We start from the raw sequence: 17,621 nt of genomic DNA, 5'->3' as shown, positions 1-17,621 counted from the left end.
ATACCTGTCCAGTTTTTCCTCCAGAAATGAAGCAAAATTTAAAAGTGTTTAAAATCCATCTTTCCTTGTTACGCCAAAAATAAATCACAAAAAAAAAAACAATGTGTGGAAGGACATAATTGACTGTCTTTATAAGTGATTCATTTAAATCATTCACTGAACCGATTTGTTCAAAAACACTTAATTCATTCAGGACATAGCAATTGAAGTTCGAGTAAAATAAAGACATTGAAAAAAACGTTGAGGCTCTATTGTTTTATTGAGTTTAATAGTTTAATTCGTCATGGATATATATATGGTCATTTATATTGTATTTATTTATGGAAGTATGCTATTATCATACCTCAAACTTCTTATTCTACTACTGTGTTGCTAGGATATCCGCAATGGTTAATTGTGCTGTCTCTTCGTTTGTAATTTTGACCGTGCTAAAACAGACAAGGTGACTGGCAACATGGTGTCTAAAATGTAACTGAACTGTTATTTTTCCTGTGAGAGTGGGCGTGGCCATTTGTAAACTTTATGTGTCTGTCTTCTGGCATTTTTTTTTTAGTTGTACATAACAGCTCGTTTTGCTGCTTGATATTGCAAATTGGTATGTCTTACCACATTATTTTAATCAGGGTTTGAATTTAACTTTTTCACTCACTAGTAAATTTGACTACTACATTTTTAAGTTAACGGCCATTCATAACTACGGAGCCCTTTACAGGACATTGTGGTGGGAAAAATTCGTGGTGAATGGAAAAAATTCAGGGTGGGAGGGAAAACATTTTTTCAAATGTTTTGCGTTCTCTCGCAAAACTTTTGCGTTCTCTAGCAAAACCATTTGAGTTCTGACAAACGCTTCCTGTTTACTTTGCAGCTTGCAGTGGTTACAGCTCGTATGTTCACAATGGAGCGGTTCATAGAGTTTTATTTTGAACTTGGACTCAAATAAATTAATAAGTCAGTGCTTGGTTCAAGGCACGGTTTTGGGACATAATAAAACGCTTAATGTGGCTTAGTGTTTTAAAACAGTGACATTGGAGGACTAAATTTGATAATAATAAATCCTGATAAAAATTATTAGGCTAGCATTAATAACCTTATTAATAATATTACTATTAATAAAGCAGAATATGAACGCAACGCCCTGCACGTTAAGCCTTTTCTTCCCCTTAGAAAACGCTTAAGGTAGGCTATAATGAATGGTTCATGCAGCTCATATGTTCACAATGGAGCGGTTCATAGAGTTTTATTTTGAACTTGGACTCAAATAAATTAATAAGTCAGTGCTTGGTTCAAGGCACGGTTTTGGGACATAATAAAACGCTTAATGTGGCTTAATGTTTTAAAACTTGGAGGACCAAATTCGATAAAGCTGATACAATTATTAGGCTAATATTAATAACCTTATTAATAATATTACTAAGCAGAATAGCCCAAAAAATGAACGCAACGCCCTGCACGTAGCCTAAGCTTTTTCTCCCCCATAAAACGCTTAGGCTATAATGAAAACAGTGATTTAAAAATACCAAATCCGTTGCATTCATATTCTAGCCTATTCTCCTTTATTAATAGTAATATTATTAATAAGGTTATTAATATAAACCTAACCATTTTATTAGTATTTATTATTATCGAATTTGGTCCTAATGTCACTGTTTTAATACATTAAGCCACATTAAAGCGTTTTAGAATGTCCCAAAACCGTGCCTTGAACTAACCACTGTCTGACTGTATGTCTTTATACTTGAGTCAAAGTTAAAAATAAAAACTCTATGAACCGCTCCATTGTGAACATACCAGCTGCATGAACCTTTCATTATAGCCTACCTTAAGCGTTTTCTATGGGGAAGAAAAGGCTTAACGTGCAGGGCGTTGCGTTCATATTCTGCTTTAGTAATATTATTAATAAGGTAATGTTAGCCTAATAATTTTGATCAGGATTTATTATTATCGAATTTAGTCCTCCAATGTCACTGTTTTAAAACATTAAGCCACATTAAGCGTTTTAGAATGTCCCAAAACCGTGCTTCGAAATAAGCACTGACTGTAGTACTTTTGAGTGCAACTTGCAAGTTCAAAATAAAACTCTATGAACCGCTCCATTGTGAACATACGAGCTGTAACCACTGCAAGCTGCAAAGTAATCAGGAAGCGTTTGTCCGAACTCAAATGGTTTTGCGAGAGAACGCAAAAGTTTTGCGAGAGAACGCAAATATCTTTGGGAGAGAACGCAAAAGTTTTGCGAGGGAACGCAAGAGAACGCAAATATCTTTGCGAGGGAACGCAAGAGAACGCAAATATCTTTGCGAGAGAACGCAAAAGTTTTGCGAGGGAACGCAAAGTTTCTCGAGGGAACACAAAAGTTTTGCGAGAGAACGCAAAACATTTGGAAAAAAAATTTTCCTCCCACCCTGAATTTTTTCCATTCACCCCGAATTTTTCCCACCACAATGTCCTGTAAAGGGCTCCGTACATAACTTCCACTAGCCAAACAATAAAAATAAAAATCTGAAATATAGCTGCAAGCAGCGATGGCAGGCCCAAGCCATCAGTGCAAAAGCCACCCGGTGGCATCAGGAAAATGTGCACAGCGGGCACATGCACGTGCATGCAGTAACCCTCTCAGTCTAATTTTAAGGGATACATTTTAAAGGTTACTCTATAACTTTAAGACTGCAAAACACACACGCCGATTAAAAAAATGGTTAGTTAATGCATTAACTAATGTTAACAAACGAAGACCTTACTGAAAATTGTTACCAAAACTTTAATTATCTATAAGCATTTGTGAAATAATTTTTCCTTTATTACAGCTTAGTATTGCAGACAAAATCACAGATGTAAATGAAGAGACTTTTTAACCAAGAGTGTAAAATAGACTCACACACACAAAGAGAATAATATATAAAACTTTTGTAACACTTTGAAGCAAATCGAGTAAAAATAAGATGCTGAATTTAAAGCATTTTGAAAATGACACACTTCCTGATGCCAGTTGGTGGCGCTATAACTTTGACTCCTAATAGTCACATCTATGCGATCAGCATCATACATCGAACAAACTGCTGAACTTTGATCAAAATCGAACAAAGTTGGCAAAAGTTATTAGACACTTCCTGTTTCTCATTTCTCGTCATAACTTTGTCTCCTCGCCACAGCCAAACTGTTCGAGATATCAAAAATCCCTTGGCAATTTTGCATCCCCAATGTCTTGAGATCATGTTGACCAAGTTTGGTGACAATCGGATGGAAATCCTTGGAGGAGTATATCAAATTCCAGAGCATGCGCTTTTTTCACAGCCCTGAATAGCCAACTTCCTGTTAGGCGGAGCCTATGACATGCAGTGCGAAAGTTGTTCGTCTCAATGAGATCTATATGTGTACCGAGTTTCATATGAATACGTGCAAGTATGTGTGAGATTTACTTTTCTCTGACTGTGTTCCAGGGGGCGCCATAGAGCTCCTGTGCCACGCCTGGGTCCCAGCCTCTGCGGCGTCCTAATGGCCGCAGATTCCAACGTGTGTGCCAATTTTCAAGAGTTTTTAAGTATGTTAAATGAACTAATGAGTGAACATAATTGACGAAAAGTAACCCACCAAAATGGCTAGTGATTTGACAGCACTACCCTCCAAGCTGATTTTTACCCCCGCATTTGGAGGATTGGCGGGTGTTGATTTCAAACCCTGATTTTAATGTATTAAATTGCAATTAAATTGCACATTGTTATTTTTTTCGTTATATTTCCCTATAACGTTAGCAGCTAATGAACCGGAAGTCTTGCCCATAGGCTTACTTCCACATTGAAGAATAAGGTGGATTATTTGAAGTTGATATCTACAATAGCCAACGCTATCGGTCAGTTATCTTCGGAGTTTAGACAGGCCTATTACACCTTCTCTCAATCTCAGAGTTGTGTGCCTTAAAAAAGCCCCATAGATGTTTTGGGTTTGCCATCCCAAATATAGATTTACTGTCGTCCCAAGAAGGAATTGTTCCAGTGCCACTGTCTCATAGCTCATGATCACTGGCTGACTCACAGTGTGTTTTTAGCGAGTTCTTTGTTCTCTCTCTGACGTGCTGACGACCTCCTCCTCGAAGAGTTCTGCAGGTGCCTCAGACAGATTTATAGCTGTAATTATCCATGAAAATGCACCTGGAGGTAAAACCACACAATATCTCCAGTGCTGAGCACTGTGCCTAACTGAGTGATGCTGTAATATTCTGTGAGTGAGTGAGTTTGCATGTACTGTGTGCATGCATGAATTTTACAAATGCAGTGCGTTTTGAACAAGACAGTAAGTAAACAGCGCCCCCTGGAGTGAGCTACAAAAACCATGTAAACCTACAGCTAGAAAGGGAAAATAATACTAGTGGTGAGAAGATTGAGGAGGAAGTTTGTTTGATTGTCACTCTGGAGATTGGATTTTGTTGGATGAAAAATCATGCTTCATGTCACACTAATTAATGTCAGCAATGCAATTAACCTTCAAATGTGTGTGGTAGACCTTAAAGGAATATTTCAGGTTAATTACAAGTTACCTCAAAATATCATTTCAACTCATCTCACAGTTGAAAGTATACGGATAGATATGCATTTACAGTACAAAGTTGACGCAAACAGATGTTCAGATGTTAATATTTTAATGAAATTGCTTCCAATATGTTCAACTGCTTGATTACAGAAACATTTTAATACATTTAACAAATCATGAAGGATCAAATCAACTCGTTCCACTTCCAAGAATACAGTTACGATAAATTTAACATGAACTAAGATAAAGAGAGGATAAATTATATATTCAACAAAAAAGATAGGCCAGGCATGTCACAATGGACAAATGCAGACAACAAGTAGTTAAACTGCCTCTCACTCATATAAAAGACACATTTAGCACTAATAAGAGTGATAAAGTGTAAACAAAATGGTATTTTTTTTTAACAATCAGATGGTGAACTGTTGTTATAGATACTGAAAAGTCACACACTATAATATAGAAATAGGCACTGACATATAAAACATACAGTGAAATACTGTATAAAGCACAGCACCATTGTTCAGAAAAACGTTAAGATACTGTAATCACTTTCAAATATAATAGGCAAAATAAATGCAACCATTTATTTAATATGCACATATATCATATAAAAATAAAAATGAATAATTATATTTTTAGAACTCAATTAATGTAAAATAATACTGAGTACTTTTTTCACAATTTATGTTTTGATTTTGGCATGAAATACAGGCCTATTTTAAAATTCTGAGAGTTCTACACTCTGATTGGTTTTACAGTCTTATTAGTATCAAATTTGATTTAGAACATGAGAGGTGTGAAACATGTGTAGAGCTTTACATGGTCAGTTTCTACATAAACCAAAAAGGCTTTCAAGTTAGCAGGCACAGATTCCATGGGCTGTATTACAGAAATTTCCTGTCTTCATTTTTGACTTAAAATTGGAAAAAGTTCTATTTCTCAGTTCATAGTCAAATTGCCATGGTTACTAAACAGATGGGATAAGATTCTGAGTAAGGATGTGCCTGTAATACGTTAGTGATTGCTTTATAGACCTCTAGTGGAAGATACAAGAACTAAATACTACACCATGTGTACAATGTGTGCCTTTACAGAAGCTCACAACAGATTTAACCATTTGAGAAGAACCACTGATAAAGAGAGAATGAAAAAGAGTAACGCAGTGTGTTCGGTGACTAGACTGAGTGTTTGGGAAATTTTAAAGCCTTAGATTTTAAATCACACTCATTGTATCAGACTGTTTCACAGAATCAGTTTTAACTTTTAAAAATCAAACTGAGCAAGGTCTGTTTACACAGGCAGATATGATCTCAAATCAGATCCTGCTGTAATTTTTACATACGTGAACATATGAGGTTAGAAGATATTCAGTTATTTCTCATGTCCATTGATGTTCTCAGGAACCAGACCCTCCATTACAGCTTGCTGAGACTCGAGAACCTGGATCCAGACAAAGCAGATGAACAAAAAGGAATAGCCAAAAGCTAGCACAGAGAAATATGTACAAGTTTATGAAAACTCACCTGGAAAGTCGGACTAAAGGCAATGAGGGTTTGCATGTTGGTGCTGTAATAGCCAAGAACATACTCCCCTGCCAGCAGGGGGAGCTCATTTTTACTCATCTGGACCTTAAACAGGAAGTGCATCACTTATGTTAGTCCTTATATAGCAACTTTTGTTTGCATCATGCAGTTATAATGCACATAACAGTTTCAAATTTCATTTTAGATTGTAAAGTAATATAAAATTCTATTATTTTCTCAATGCAGACCTGTTCTCAACACTAAAACTTTTAGTCTGCCATACCGTCACGACTTCGCCGTTGGCAGCCACTTCATCATCTTTGACCCAAGCGAAGGTGGAGTAATCGGAGGCACTTTTGAAGCCAATCTGCACACAGAGATATAAATCACCACTAGTTAGTGACCCGCTTTGTGATACAGATCTCCTTTTTGTCTCTTTCTGTGTTTATGTTCATCCATCAACCTCTTTTTTTCTCTGTCTCCTTCTCACCTTGTACAATCCGATCCAGTCCCAGGTTGAAGACTCAAAGTTTTCCAGAATGGTGTAGGTGAATGTGGCATCTTCATCTGCACTCCAGTGTCCCTCCACGGTTAGTGTGACTAGAGGAGTCTCCACCTTTTTTCTCATCTGCATCAAGAGATCAAGACCAATTTGGACTAAATGTCATATACACTGAAAGATAGATATATCTAAAATTATAATTATTAATGATTATTATTTAAGCACATTTACATCAATTTGATTAGCTCTTTATCATATGATTGATTAAATGTTCATGGAATACATAATTCATACCTCCAGACTGAAGGTTGCAATGACGGGTTTGTGGTCACTGACCCCATACGAGACATCACAGGTGTACATGTCCTGCGTCACCTTAATAGGATACTCATCATCGTCAACTGATGATGATGTCGAACTATTCTCATCCTCAGTCTCTATAGCTTTGGGTTTTATCCTCCACAAGATACGATCGGTCCAGGCAGGCTTCCGCTTTTTACCACTAATCATTGATCCAATGCCAAAAAAAAAAAAAAAAAGAAAAAAAGTGAAGGAATGCAAATAATACTGAAGTAATAAATGCAGAGTGAGATTGTAGTCTTGGAGAACTTAAACTTAATATATTATATAGGTTTATGCACACTAAAAAAGTTTTTTTATTTTTAAGAAATTAATACTTTTTATTAAGAACTTAATATTAATTATCCAGCAAGGATGCATTAAAATGATTAGATTAGATTAAATTAAATTGCTGTTCTTCTTTGCTGCCATTTCTATTCATTAAAGAATCCTGATAAAAATGTATTAGTTTCAGCATATCAGCATACTAGAATGATTTCTGAAGGATCATGTGACACTGAAACTGGAGTAATGATGCTGAAAATCCAGCTTCACCATAACAGGAATAAATTACATTTTAAAATATATTCAAATAGAAAATACTTATTTTAAATTAGAATATTATTTCACAATTTTACTGTTTATACTTAATTTTTTACTAAATAAATGCAACCTTGTTGAGTTTAAGAGTCTTCTTTTAAAACATGAAAAACCTTACCTACTCCAAACTTTCTAGATAGATAGATAGATAGATAGATGTGCTGTAGTTGTATACTGAGAATTCCATGTGTGAAATTCCCATTTCCATGCAGACATGCAACTGATATGCTGTGATCTACTTCTACAATATGAAACAGCAAATGCATCAAACACCAGAATATCAGAGTGAAACATGCTTTCTACACAGTGATGAGGTGCTTAGTGACATGTTATATTACAGGTGAAAAGCAGTTCTCCATGACAGCTGTTAAAAGCCCAATGACACACTGACAGCATTTCATGGATGTGTGGTCATGTATTAAATATGATGGAAGAGTTGGATGGATGAATAGAGTGATTGGTGTATACATGATTTCCTGCATTTTTCAGAAAACCTCTATTTCACTTTTTTCACCTTGACTAGTAATCTTGAAAATAAATTCAAAGTTTGGGCTGATCTTCCCATTGGAGGCACAAACTTCCTCTGCTTCCATTGCGGACACAGCAAAACACCATTTCCCAAACATATTTCACTACCCATATAACAATTCAGCAAACAGGTGACAGCTAAATGAGGAAAAGATCTGTGCTGAAGACCCAGACACAGATTACGTAAGACCTCCTATATTCAGCCATTCATGTTTGATGGGAAATACAGTTCCCTTCTTACAACACCCTACATGCCCATCTCATCTTCAAAGTAGACATACTACTACATACATGTCTTCAAAGCCGATTGCAACTGGCACACAGAAAAAACACCAATCACGACAATACATTTGTATAGACATGACTGAAATGCTTACTGGAGCATCTGACAGGAGATTATGCAAAGATTGAATACTGAGTGAGAGGAGTGCAGTGTTTTACAGGGATGCGGTGATGAGTGAAAGGAATTCTGGGTAACAGTGGTTAAGGCAGCGATGAGGCCATGCAACAAACACAAATATTTCTTATCAAATCTTACATAAAGCCAAACCATGTCCACGGTGGTCTGTGTGGAGAAAGAATGACCATGAATTTCTTCTAAGAAAACATGACAGACTTTCAGGAAATTCAGATCCAAGACTGTTTCCACTTTCATGCATTGAAAATAGTGCATTTCTATTGTGTTAATAACGTGTAAAGTGTGTCAACGTACCTTGTATCGTAAGTCTCAGAGAAACGGTCAAACTTATACGTGGGTTTAAAGCACAATGGTCCCTCTTCAAACTCCTGCAGAATAGGTTCTTTCTTCTTCATCATGGTCAACTAAGAGCCAGAAATCAGTAGAATAGAATAGAGTATTAATGCACTTTTTTGGAATAAAATATATTGAATTTATAATCAGCATATTAAAGAGCCATTGTCTTCAGAAGAGTGTGTATTTGTGTTGTCTTTGTTTGTGTGTTTGCCTGACCTGATCTTTGTTCCACAGCAGGTTAAATCGGCCATTGTTGATTGAGGAGCGGAGAAAGTGCATCCCATGGTCAGCAATACGAAAGTTCAGATCACCAAACCAGAACACTACCCTGATATGCGGAACAACAGCAATGTGAGAACCTTGAAGTATGTGAGAAAGAATGAACGAGAGCAAACTTTATCCAACTTAGCATTCACTTGTGTTCAAGAACTTGTGGTGTGTTGTACATATCGAAGTCTTGTCTGTCAAGTATATATTCAAATTCGTCCATTCGTTGCAGGGCGTAGTTCATATGAGCCGCCAGATGACAGTTCAGAAAACACAGCATGTGACCGTAGAATGAGAAACGCACAGACACACCACCTTTATTTCCCTGTGACATTAAATAAATATGCATTAGTTCAGCTGCAACTTATTACAGAAAAGCCCCATGTCATACTCACATATTCATACCTCTACAAGTATAGATTTTTTATTAGGAGGATTTGTATTGTATTATTTTTCAAATTTTTACTTTTTTAATATTTTTAAAGAAATTAATACCTTAATTCAGCTAGGTTGCATTAAATTGATCAAAATGACATTGAAGATTATGCTGTCATCACAGATATTAAAACTCCTTAAAAATCTTTTTTTTTTATCCTGAATTCCAATTAATATCAAGCAAACTGCAGTTGGGTTGTTTTGATTAAACAATAATAACTAAAAAAATACAGCTAACTAACACAATAAAACACAATAAAAACATAACACACAAAAAAAACACGATTTATGAAAATTTATTAATAAAGAGTGTTATCTGTTTTTGCAAATAAACTATATATATAATATACACATACATGTATATATATACACACATACATACAGTGGGGCAAAAAAGTATTTAGTCAGCCACCAATTGTGCAAGTTCTCCCACTTAAAAAAGATGAGAGAGGCCTGTAATTTTCATCATAGGTATACCTCAACTATGAGAGACAAAATGAGAAAAAAAAAAATCCAGAAAATCACATTGTAAGATTTTTAAATAATTTATTTGCAAATTATGGTGGAAAATAAGTATTTGGTCAATAACAAAATTTCATCTCAATACTTTGTTATATACCCTTTGTTGGCAATGACAGAGGTCAAACGTTTTCTGTAAGTCTTCACACACTGTTGCTGGTATTTTGGCCCATTCCTTCATGCAGATCTCCTCTAGAGCAGTAATGTTTTGGGGCTGTCGCTGGGCAACACGGACTCCAAAGATTTTCGATGGGGTTGAGATCTGGAGACTGGCTAGGCCACTCCAGGACCTTGAAATGCTTCTTACGAAGCCACTCCTTCGTTGCCCGGGCGGTGTGTTTGGGATCATTGTCATGCTGAAAGACCCAGTCACGTCTCATCTTCAATGCCCTTGCTGATGGAAGGAGGTTTTTACTCAAAATCTCACGATACATGGCCCCATTCATTCTTTCATTTACACGGATCAGTCGTCCTGGTCCCTTTGCAGAAAACAGCCCCAAAGCATGATGTTTCCACCCCATGCTTCACAGTAGGTATGGTGTTCTTTGGATGCAACTCAGCATTCTTTCTCCTCCAAACACGACAAGTTGAGTTTTTACCAAAAAGTTCTATTTTGGTTTCATCTGACCATATGACATTCTCCCAATCCTCTTCTGGATCATCCAAATGCTCTCTAGCAAACTTCAGACGGGCCCGGACATGTACTGGCTTAAGCAGGGGACACGCCTGGCACTGCAGGATTTGAGTCCCTGGCGGCGCAGTGTGTTACTGATGGTAGCCTTTGTTACTTTGGTCCCAGCTCTCTGCAGGTCATTCACTAGGTCCCCCGTGTGGTTCTGGGATTTTTGCTCACAGTTCTTGTGATCATTTTGACCCCACGGGGTGAGATCTTGCATGGAGCCCCAGATCGAGGGAGATTATCAGTGGTCTTGTATGTCTTCCATTTTCTAATAATTGCTCCCACAGTTGATTTCTTCACACCAAGCTGCTTACCTATTGCAGATTCAGTCTTCCCAGCCTGGTGCAGGTCTACAATTTTGTTTCTGGTGTCCTTGACAGCTCTTTGGTCTTGGCCATGGTGGAGTTTGGAGTTGGACTGTTTGAGGTTGTGGACAGGTGTCTTTTATACTGATAACGAATTCAAACAGATGCCATTAATACAGGTAACGAGTGGAGGACAGAGGAGCCTCTTAAAGAAGAAGTTACAGGTCTGTGAGAGCCAGAAATCTTGCTTGTTTGTAGGTGACCAAATACTTATTTTACCGAGGAATTTACCAATTAATTCTTTAAAAATCCTACAATGTGATTTTCTGGATTTTTTTTTCTAATTTTGTCTCTCATAGTTGAGGTATACCTATGATGAAAATTACAGGCCTCTCTCATCTTTTTAAGTGGGAGAACTTGCACAATTGGTGGCTGACTAAATACTTTTTTGCCCCACTGTATATATATACACACATGTATATGTATGTATATGTATATGTATATACACATGTATATGTGTATATGTATGTATGTGTGTGTGTGAGACTTAAAAAATATTATAAAATTTAAACCTTTGAACAGCAGAATAAATGTCAGTTTTGCAGGAAAATGCTATCAATGAAATTAGTGTATAACAGTAAGTGTCTGTGAAATGTAAAGATGTAAAGGCTAAACCATACCCAGTATCCAAACAGGCCTGTGCGAGTGTATGTACTTTGGATGTCTCTGATGAAAGGCAGGTGGACCTGCTTTGCAAACAGTATCAGCAGCAAACCCTGCATCCTCACTGAAGTCACCTGAGGACAGCAAAAAAAAAAAAAAACCTTTTCATATGTCAAAGCTTCAGTGTATTTCTCAGCACAAATGTCACACGCCACTTTGGCCTCCACAGCAAAACTGACAGCATCACAGAAAGAGGATTTTAGGAGATTTCTCTGCAAGAAAGCAATATTAGGCCTTACACAGTGAAAGAAAACAAGAGGAAACATGTATTTGAGCTTAGAATGGATAAGTGTTCTTGATACGTTGACGTAAGAAAATAAGGAGATTGGTTTTGGAAATTCCTGGAATTTTTTGATGAAGTGGAATTCAGTTTTGAGAATCAGAGCTAATTAGTCATGAAAGGCAGAATGGGACAAATCCGCGGTTACGGTACACAAATGTGCTGGTGTGAAACAATGCCTCTAGTGTTTTCAATGGCCTGCAGTGAACAATGGAGCTTAACAAGCTTAATGAGGAGACGGCTCATCCTGATTTTGTCTCTCTGTTCTTTTGTAACTGTTACATCTGCATATAAACATATGTAAGGACACTCAACAGTGTTGAATGCTGAGACACACAATGAGTTTTTTTGTTTATTCTGTACCTTGATATATCCCATTGGTGCCAGAGTATCCATGAGGAGGTGACTCCATGAGTCCTCAGAAATGAGATCAGTGATATATCGCACTGGAGTGGCATTCACTTCCTGTAGACTAGGGCACAAACACATCTGCTCATCTTATATCACATCACAATGTAAACTTACAGATAAATTCATTCTGTCTGATATATAGAGTATAGGCCTATATACTGGAAAGATATTTACTTTGAAACAATTTTAACTCAGAAAATGTAAGTAACTTTCACAGAAAAATATATATAAAAAAATGAAAAGAAACAACAAGTGAGAAGTAATGTGATTTTTTTTTTAAGTACAAAGAACATATGTGTGTACAGCAGACCCATAGCTACATGTCAACTAAGGCTGTGAAGATGTTTATGCATTCAATGATCTTCTCACATATTACCTATTGTTTGACAACCTGGTCACAAGCAAGTAATACTTCTCTCAAACCAATTCTCTCTCTACATAAACAAACTTTGAAAGTCTTAGATAAGAAATCCATTCATTTTAAGTTGGGAAAATTCAATTGTATATTCAGATCTTTGTCTTATGTATAAAATGAAACATGGTCTGGCTCCTCCTGTATTGAACCAGTTTGTAAAAGTAGCACCAAATGGTTACAGATTAACGAGAAGTGCAGTAAGAGGTGATTGCATAGTCCCTTTAAGAAACAGTGTATTTAGTCAGAGTGTTTTCAGTTAGGGCTGCTCGTGAGTGGAACTCCATCCCGACTTACATTACAAATTTTAATACTCATGCCTCTTAAAAGAAGTGGTTAATTGACAGTCAGTATTGTAAACATTAATTTTATAAACGAAATTCTACTGCCTTCTTGTCTTGTCTGTTTTACTAGTTGAGATTCTTATGCTATATACATGAGGTTGTTTGGTCAAGTATTAATTGAATGATTACTGCTACTGTTACTTGTCTGTATGCTTACATTATCTTTGCCTGCATATTGATATTAAGGATTAGTGATACAATGGTTATTTTGTCTGATAGTTGGATTGTGTGTGTGTTTGAGTGAGCTGGTATTGATCTGTTGGTGCTAGGTATAGTATCATTTTTAAGCAGATGTTAATTTTTTTAGGAATTGTATATGTACTTTGAAGCATGTATTTATTATATTTTGATTAATTGTTTTATATTTTTAGGGTGATAATTTTACCATCAATCCAGGGACTACAGATGCAAAATAGCCTTCTGGCTAATTCTGGCACATTGTACATTTATTTATTATTGATGTGCATTGTCCCTGTCAAATAAAATAAATAAATAAAACACACATACTATATATACATACATTTATACGTTTATGTATTGCTAGTAAATTTCACAAAAAAAAATCAATAACGAGAAGTATCAAGTGAAGTAATGTGATTTTTTTTAAATAGAAAGTAAAAAAAAAAAAAAAAAAACTATGTTTAAAAAAAAAAACTTTTATTCTATAAGGATGCGTTAAATTGATCAAAACCATTAATCATTACAAAAAGATTTATATTTAAAGCAGTACAACTGTTTACAACATTTATAATAATATAACATAATAACAAGATGTTTCTTGAGCAGCAAATCAGCATATTGTAGAATGATTTCTGAAGGATCATGTGACACTGAAGACTGGAGTAATAACTGCTGAAAATTACATTTTTAAATATATTGAAATAGAAAACATTTATTTTAAATCTTAATAATTTTTCAAAGTATTACTGTTTTTAAAAAAACATTTAAAAACTTTTAAAAAGTAGTGTATATATTAGTTACATGTTTAATTGAAAACCCTATATTTTTTATTTTTAGAGTGCAAATCTGCTGATTGTGTGATTCAGGTGATGTTAACTCACCCAATCACAAAGAGGTCAGTGGCCGGCTGCGGGTCAAGCTGCAGTAATGACCTCACATCAGCTGGTGGCTCCGCTGTGCCAACATTCCATGTGACCATGTGCAGCCTGAACAAGAGAAGAAGACACAAACAGAGCAGGAATCAATCAATCAATCAATTAGGTTCATATAAACTCTGAATTGAATATCTGAGAAAACTTGTCAGAAAGTATCAAATTAAAAATAAGAATGCAAAGAACTTGCTGGCAAACCACCAACAAAATCCACATCTTCTATTACTTCAACACAAGTCTATTCAAAACTCATTTTCAATGACTCGGTACACCTGAAGGACTCTCTGTTGGTGTATTTTCCACAGAGGTAAAAGGCTTCATCTAGCGTACGGGACACTTCCTCATTTGCCTCATCATCTGAGCTGAGATCCTCCAAGCAGACGAGCAACTGAGCAAGCCTCTGGCGAAGAATCCCTCGCGATGAAGTAGACGTAGTGGTGGACGTACTGTCAGAGCGCACACGTGGGCCATCAAATGTGTCTGACATCTTTTTGCTGTTCTCCCAAAACAACTGCTAATCTGAAGCCTGAATAATCCAAACCAAGCGATCAGCTGAAGTGAGTAGATTTATTATTTGATTCTCTATTGTATTGGCTCCAGATGTCCAAAAAAGTTCAAATGTCTAGGTGTCCAAGAGCCAGTTTAGGTTCAGCAGATGCAGATATCCCAGGTTTTGTTCAAGTGACACCTACGTTCTGTAGTTCCAAGGCTCATATTTCTCAGATCTTCTCAGAAACAGAAGTGTATCATGCCCTTTTGACACCAGGAAGCCTTCAGAAATCAAGTAGTTTGGGATTGCGCTAAATACAACCCTTTTTGTTGATCTACAGTACGTTCTCAGTGCATCTTGTTGCCTGAATGGATGTGTGTGAGTAAAAGCATGCGTTAAAGAGAGCGTTTGGGATTATGAAGTGTAATCTGGAGCAGTTGAGAGCCACGTGAATATGAGGTCAGGAATAGAAAATGCAAAAAAATCACTAACAGGCCTGATCTCCGTATCACTGCATGTATTGTTGCGCGTCTTGAGCGATGCAAGTAAATGTCAACAGATGCTAATCTGCTTTATGTAAGAATTGGCCTCAACACTGTTAATATTTCTACAATCAATCAGTCAAGATAACTAATTTGTCTAAAGATCTGGGGGGTTAATATGTGCAAAGAGCATAATGCCAGCCAAAATGTAAAAAAAAAAAAAAAAAGGCTGTAACTATGTCTAAGTTGAATTAACCTCCTATATTTTTAACAAATTAAACTACAATGTGTGAGGTTGTATTCCAGATTACTTGATGAACAGTTATCAACTGTGGGTATCTCTGTAATACCAAAATAATTGGTTTTTGACTCATAGTATTTTCGTTTATGTTATAACAAAATGTGTAAAATATATTCATAAATATAAATTATTTTTTTATATAATTTTATATCAAATATTTTATAATAAAATAAATATTTGTATTAAAGAAATTCATTTGCTGACTTTTTTTTGCCAATTTGTGCTACTTTTTCCTTTTAAACCAGAAAAAAATACTAATTAAACAAATACTAATGAGTTAAACTAAAATAACAATAATTCTCAAATGCAGGCTAATTATCTTTCTGCCCCGCTGCTCTATAATACAGTCACATGCAAATTCTTAGGGTCAAGGAAGCATTCAGCAGTAGAAAGAGAGAAAAAGAGCAGGCACATTGGGAAAAAGCAGTTGGTCTTGTGACAAATTGTAAAACTTTTGAGAGAAACACCAACATACAAAATTTAGTTCCATGCAAGAAATACAGCCAGTAGGCTAATGTTGCAATAAACCAAACTTAACTCATTAAACTCCTTTCACTTCTCAGTTCTCTCAGTCCAATTTCTTTCACCTCACTCTTGTCATTCTTGTTATTTTGAAGTGAAGAGGGGTTCATTTCATTGATTAAAAGGACGATGTTACCTGAAAGCCTGATGTCCATTCCTGGATCCAACATTTTGCGCGCTCATACTCAGACCTGTTCGCGCAAAAATCATGTAAACAAGCATGCATGGTAATTCAAACATTAATCTAATCTAAAAGAGTTAATCCTGTCTCATTTGATCTGAAAAGCTTTTTAAAATGATGAAATAAAAATCTGGAGGTTGACTGATTATTATAATATGGATCAGTGATGTAATGTTCACGGAAAACGCTCTGTTGCTATGGATACGGGCGAATTGTGACTTGTATTCACAATTTATTTGTTGTGACTAGCTATAACTTTTATGATTACCGAAATGTTGTTTGATAGTAAAAGAATACGCGACATAGGCCACTTTAGTTTGACTTGTTCAAGACAGGGACAGTAAATTTATAAACGTTTTTCCAAAAATCATAACAGTCTAATTTCTCCCTTGTTTATGTAACGAGTGCTGTTTGTCATACAGCGTTCAAATATGAAAAAGTGGGCTATATTCAGCCATCGAATGGGGATTTTCAGGTTAAAATATTACGGAAACTAAACTAATCTCCTCTAAAGCTACCGTGTAACAAAAGTAAAATTTTATGCTACTAAATAATTAAATACTCCTCTAATCAAAGTCCTCACTTTAAGTAAGAATAAGACAACGCAAATAATCTCATTCATCCTCGCGCAAAAACTTTATAAATATAAATAAATAAATCTTACCTTTCAGCCTCGGTCTTGTGGGGATTCTGCAGGTGTCTTGAATATCTATTCCGTACCTAACAGGTGCTATAGGACACTAAGGACAGTGTGAGAGTTTGGGGTTTGTGTTTACACCCCTTTACTTCCTCACTGTCCGGCCAATCCACGGAAACCTCTTAAAGCCGCAGTACTTTGTTTCATCGTATAAACGCCTGAAAGCTTTAGCTAAGTTATGAAAGACTTGACTGTGTCTAAATGATTTGTTTATATATCGCAATCCTTTTGATTAGGGCATGAAACAGAGAGTTCTCTGTTCATTGAAAAAATTATTTTTAGCTTAAAATCCATGAACTTTGGATCACTAGCCTATATCATAATGGCAATAATGTGGTTTACGCAGATGCAGTGATTTTAGTAAGAGACACATAAGGTCTTTTGTCAGTGTAAAGAATAAACTTGTCTGTAAACATTTCTTTGTCATCAACATGCCAGCCCATCAAAGCTGATCTAAATGTGGACTTCTAGGACTGGAGATTAAGGGTAAATTTCACTGCTCAAAAATCCCATGGTCCATTGCTTTCTTTAATCATATCAGAGCTGAACACATCGATTTACCTTACTGTTTTTATTATTATTATAATTGCTAATTAACAAATACATTTAATAAACAATTAAACATGTCACGTACAAACTGTGTAACTGTGAAAATGAAATCCAAATGTCTGAATCAAACACATTCCCC

The 17,621-nt window shown here is 35.9% G+C and overlaps 1 protein-coding gene across 3 annotated transcripts; it reads right to left on the bottom strand.

Annotated features, from left to right (window-relative positions):
• Positions 1-4,626: 4,626 nt before the first annotated feature.
• Positions 4,627-17,036, bottom strand: inpp5kb (inositol polyphosphate-5-phosphatase Kb). Of its 3 annotated transcripts, none has more exons than XM_058789340.1 (14): positions 16,901-17,036; positions 16,192-16,246; positions 14,210-14,314; positions 12,345-12,453; positions 11,659-11,775; positions 9,190-9,365; positions 8,990-9,101; positions 8,732-8,841; positions 8,558-8,584; positions 6,847-7,054; positions 6,541-6,678; positions 6,334-6,417; positions 6,051-6,155; positions 4,627-5,967 (listed from the first exon to the last, which is right to left on the bottom strand). In XM_058789340.1, the coding sequence occupies exons 2-14, from the start codon at positions 16,236-16,238 to the stop codon at positions 5,899-5,901; spliced, it is 1,407 nt and encodes a 468-aa protein (XP_058645323.1). In that variant the 5' UTR covers positions 16,239-16,246; positions 16,901-17,036; the 3' UTR covers positions 4,627-5,898. The 3 variants fall into 3 exon arrangements, with proteins under 3 accessions (XP_058645323.1, XP_058645325.1, XP_058645324.1); XM_058789342.1 differs by having other exon boundaries at positions 9,220-9,365; XM_058789341.1 differs by lacking the exon at positions 8,558-8,584.
• Between the last annotated feature and the right edge of the window lie 585 nt (positions 17,037-17,621).

The sequence above is a fragment of the Onychostoma macrolepis genome, chromosome 10, assembly GCF_012432095.1.
Source record: "Onychostoma macrolepis isolate SWU-2019 chromosome 10, ASM1243209v1, whole genome shotgun sequence".
NCBI classification, from domain to species: Eukaryota; Metazoa; Chordata; class Actinopteri; order Cypriniformes; family Cyprinidae; genus Onychostoma; species Onychostoma macrolepis.
Note: the sequence above shows the minus strand (reverse complement) of the source record. Positions and strands in the feature narration are given on the sequence as shown.

What these genes read in the sequence shown, in the direction of transcription:
- inpp5kb (XM_058789340.1), bottom strand. Translation starts at nt 16,238, where the DNA reads ATGAGCGCGCAAAATGTTGGATCCAGGAATGGACATCAGGCTTTCAG. An exon ending in TGCTGTGGAACAAAGATCAG is followed by an intron (nt 8,842 to 8,989) that starts GTCAGGCAAACA and finishes TCTGGCTCTTAG; the next exon opens with TTGACCATGATGAAGAAGAA. An exon ending in TGGACATGGTTTGGCTTTAT is followed by an intron (nt 7,055 to 8,557) that starts GTAAGATTTGAT and finishes ATCAATGATTAG; the next exon opens with TGGTAAAAAGCGGAAGCCTG.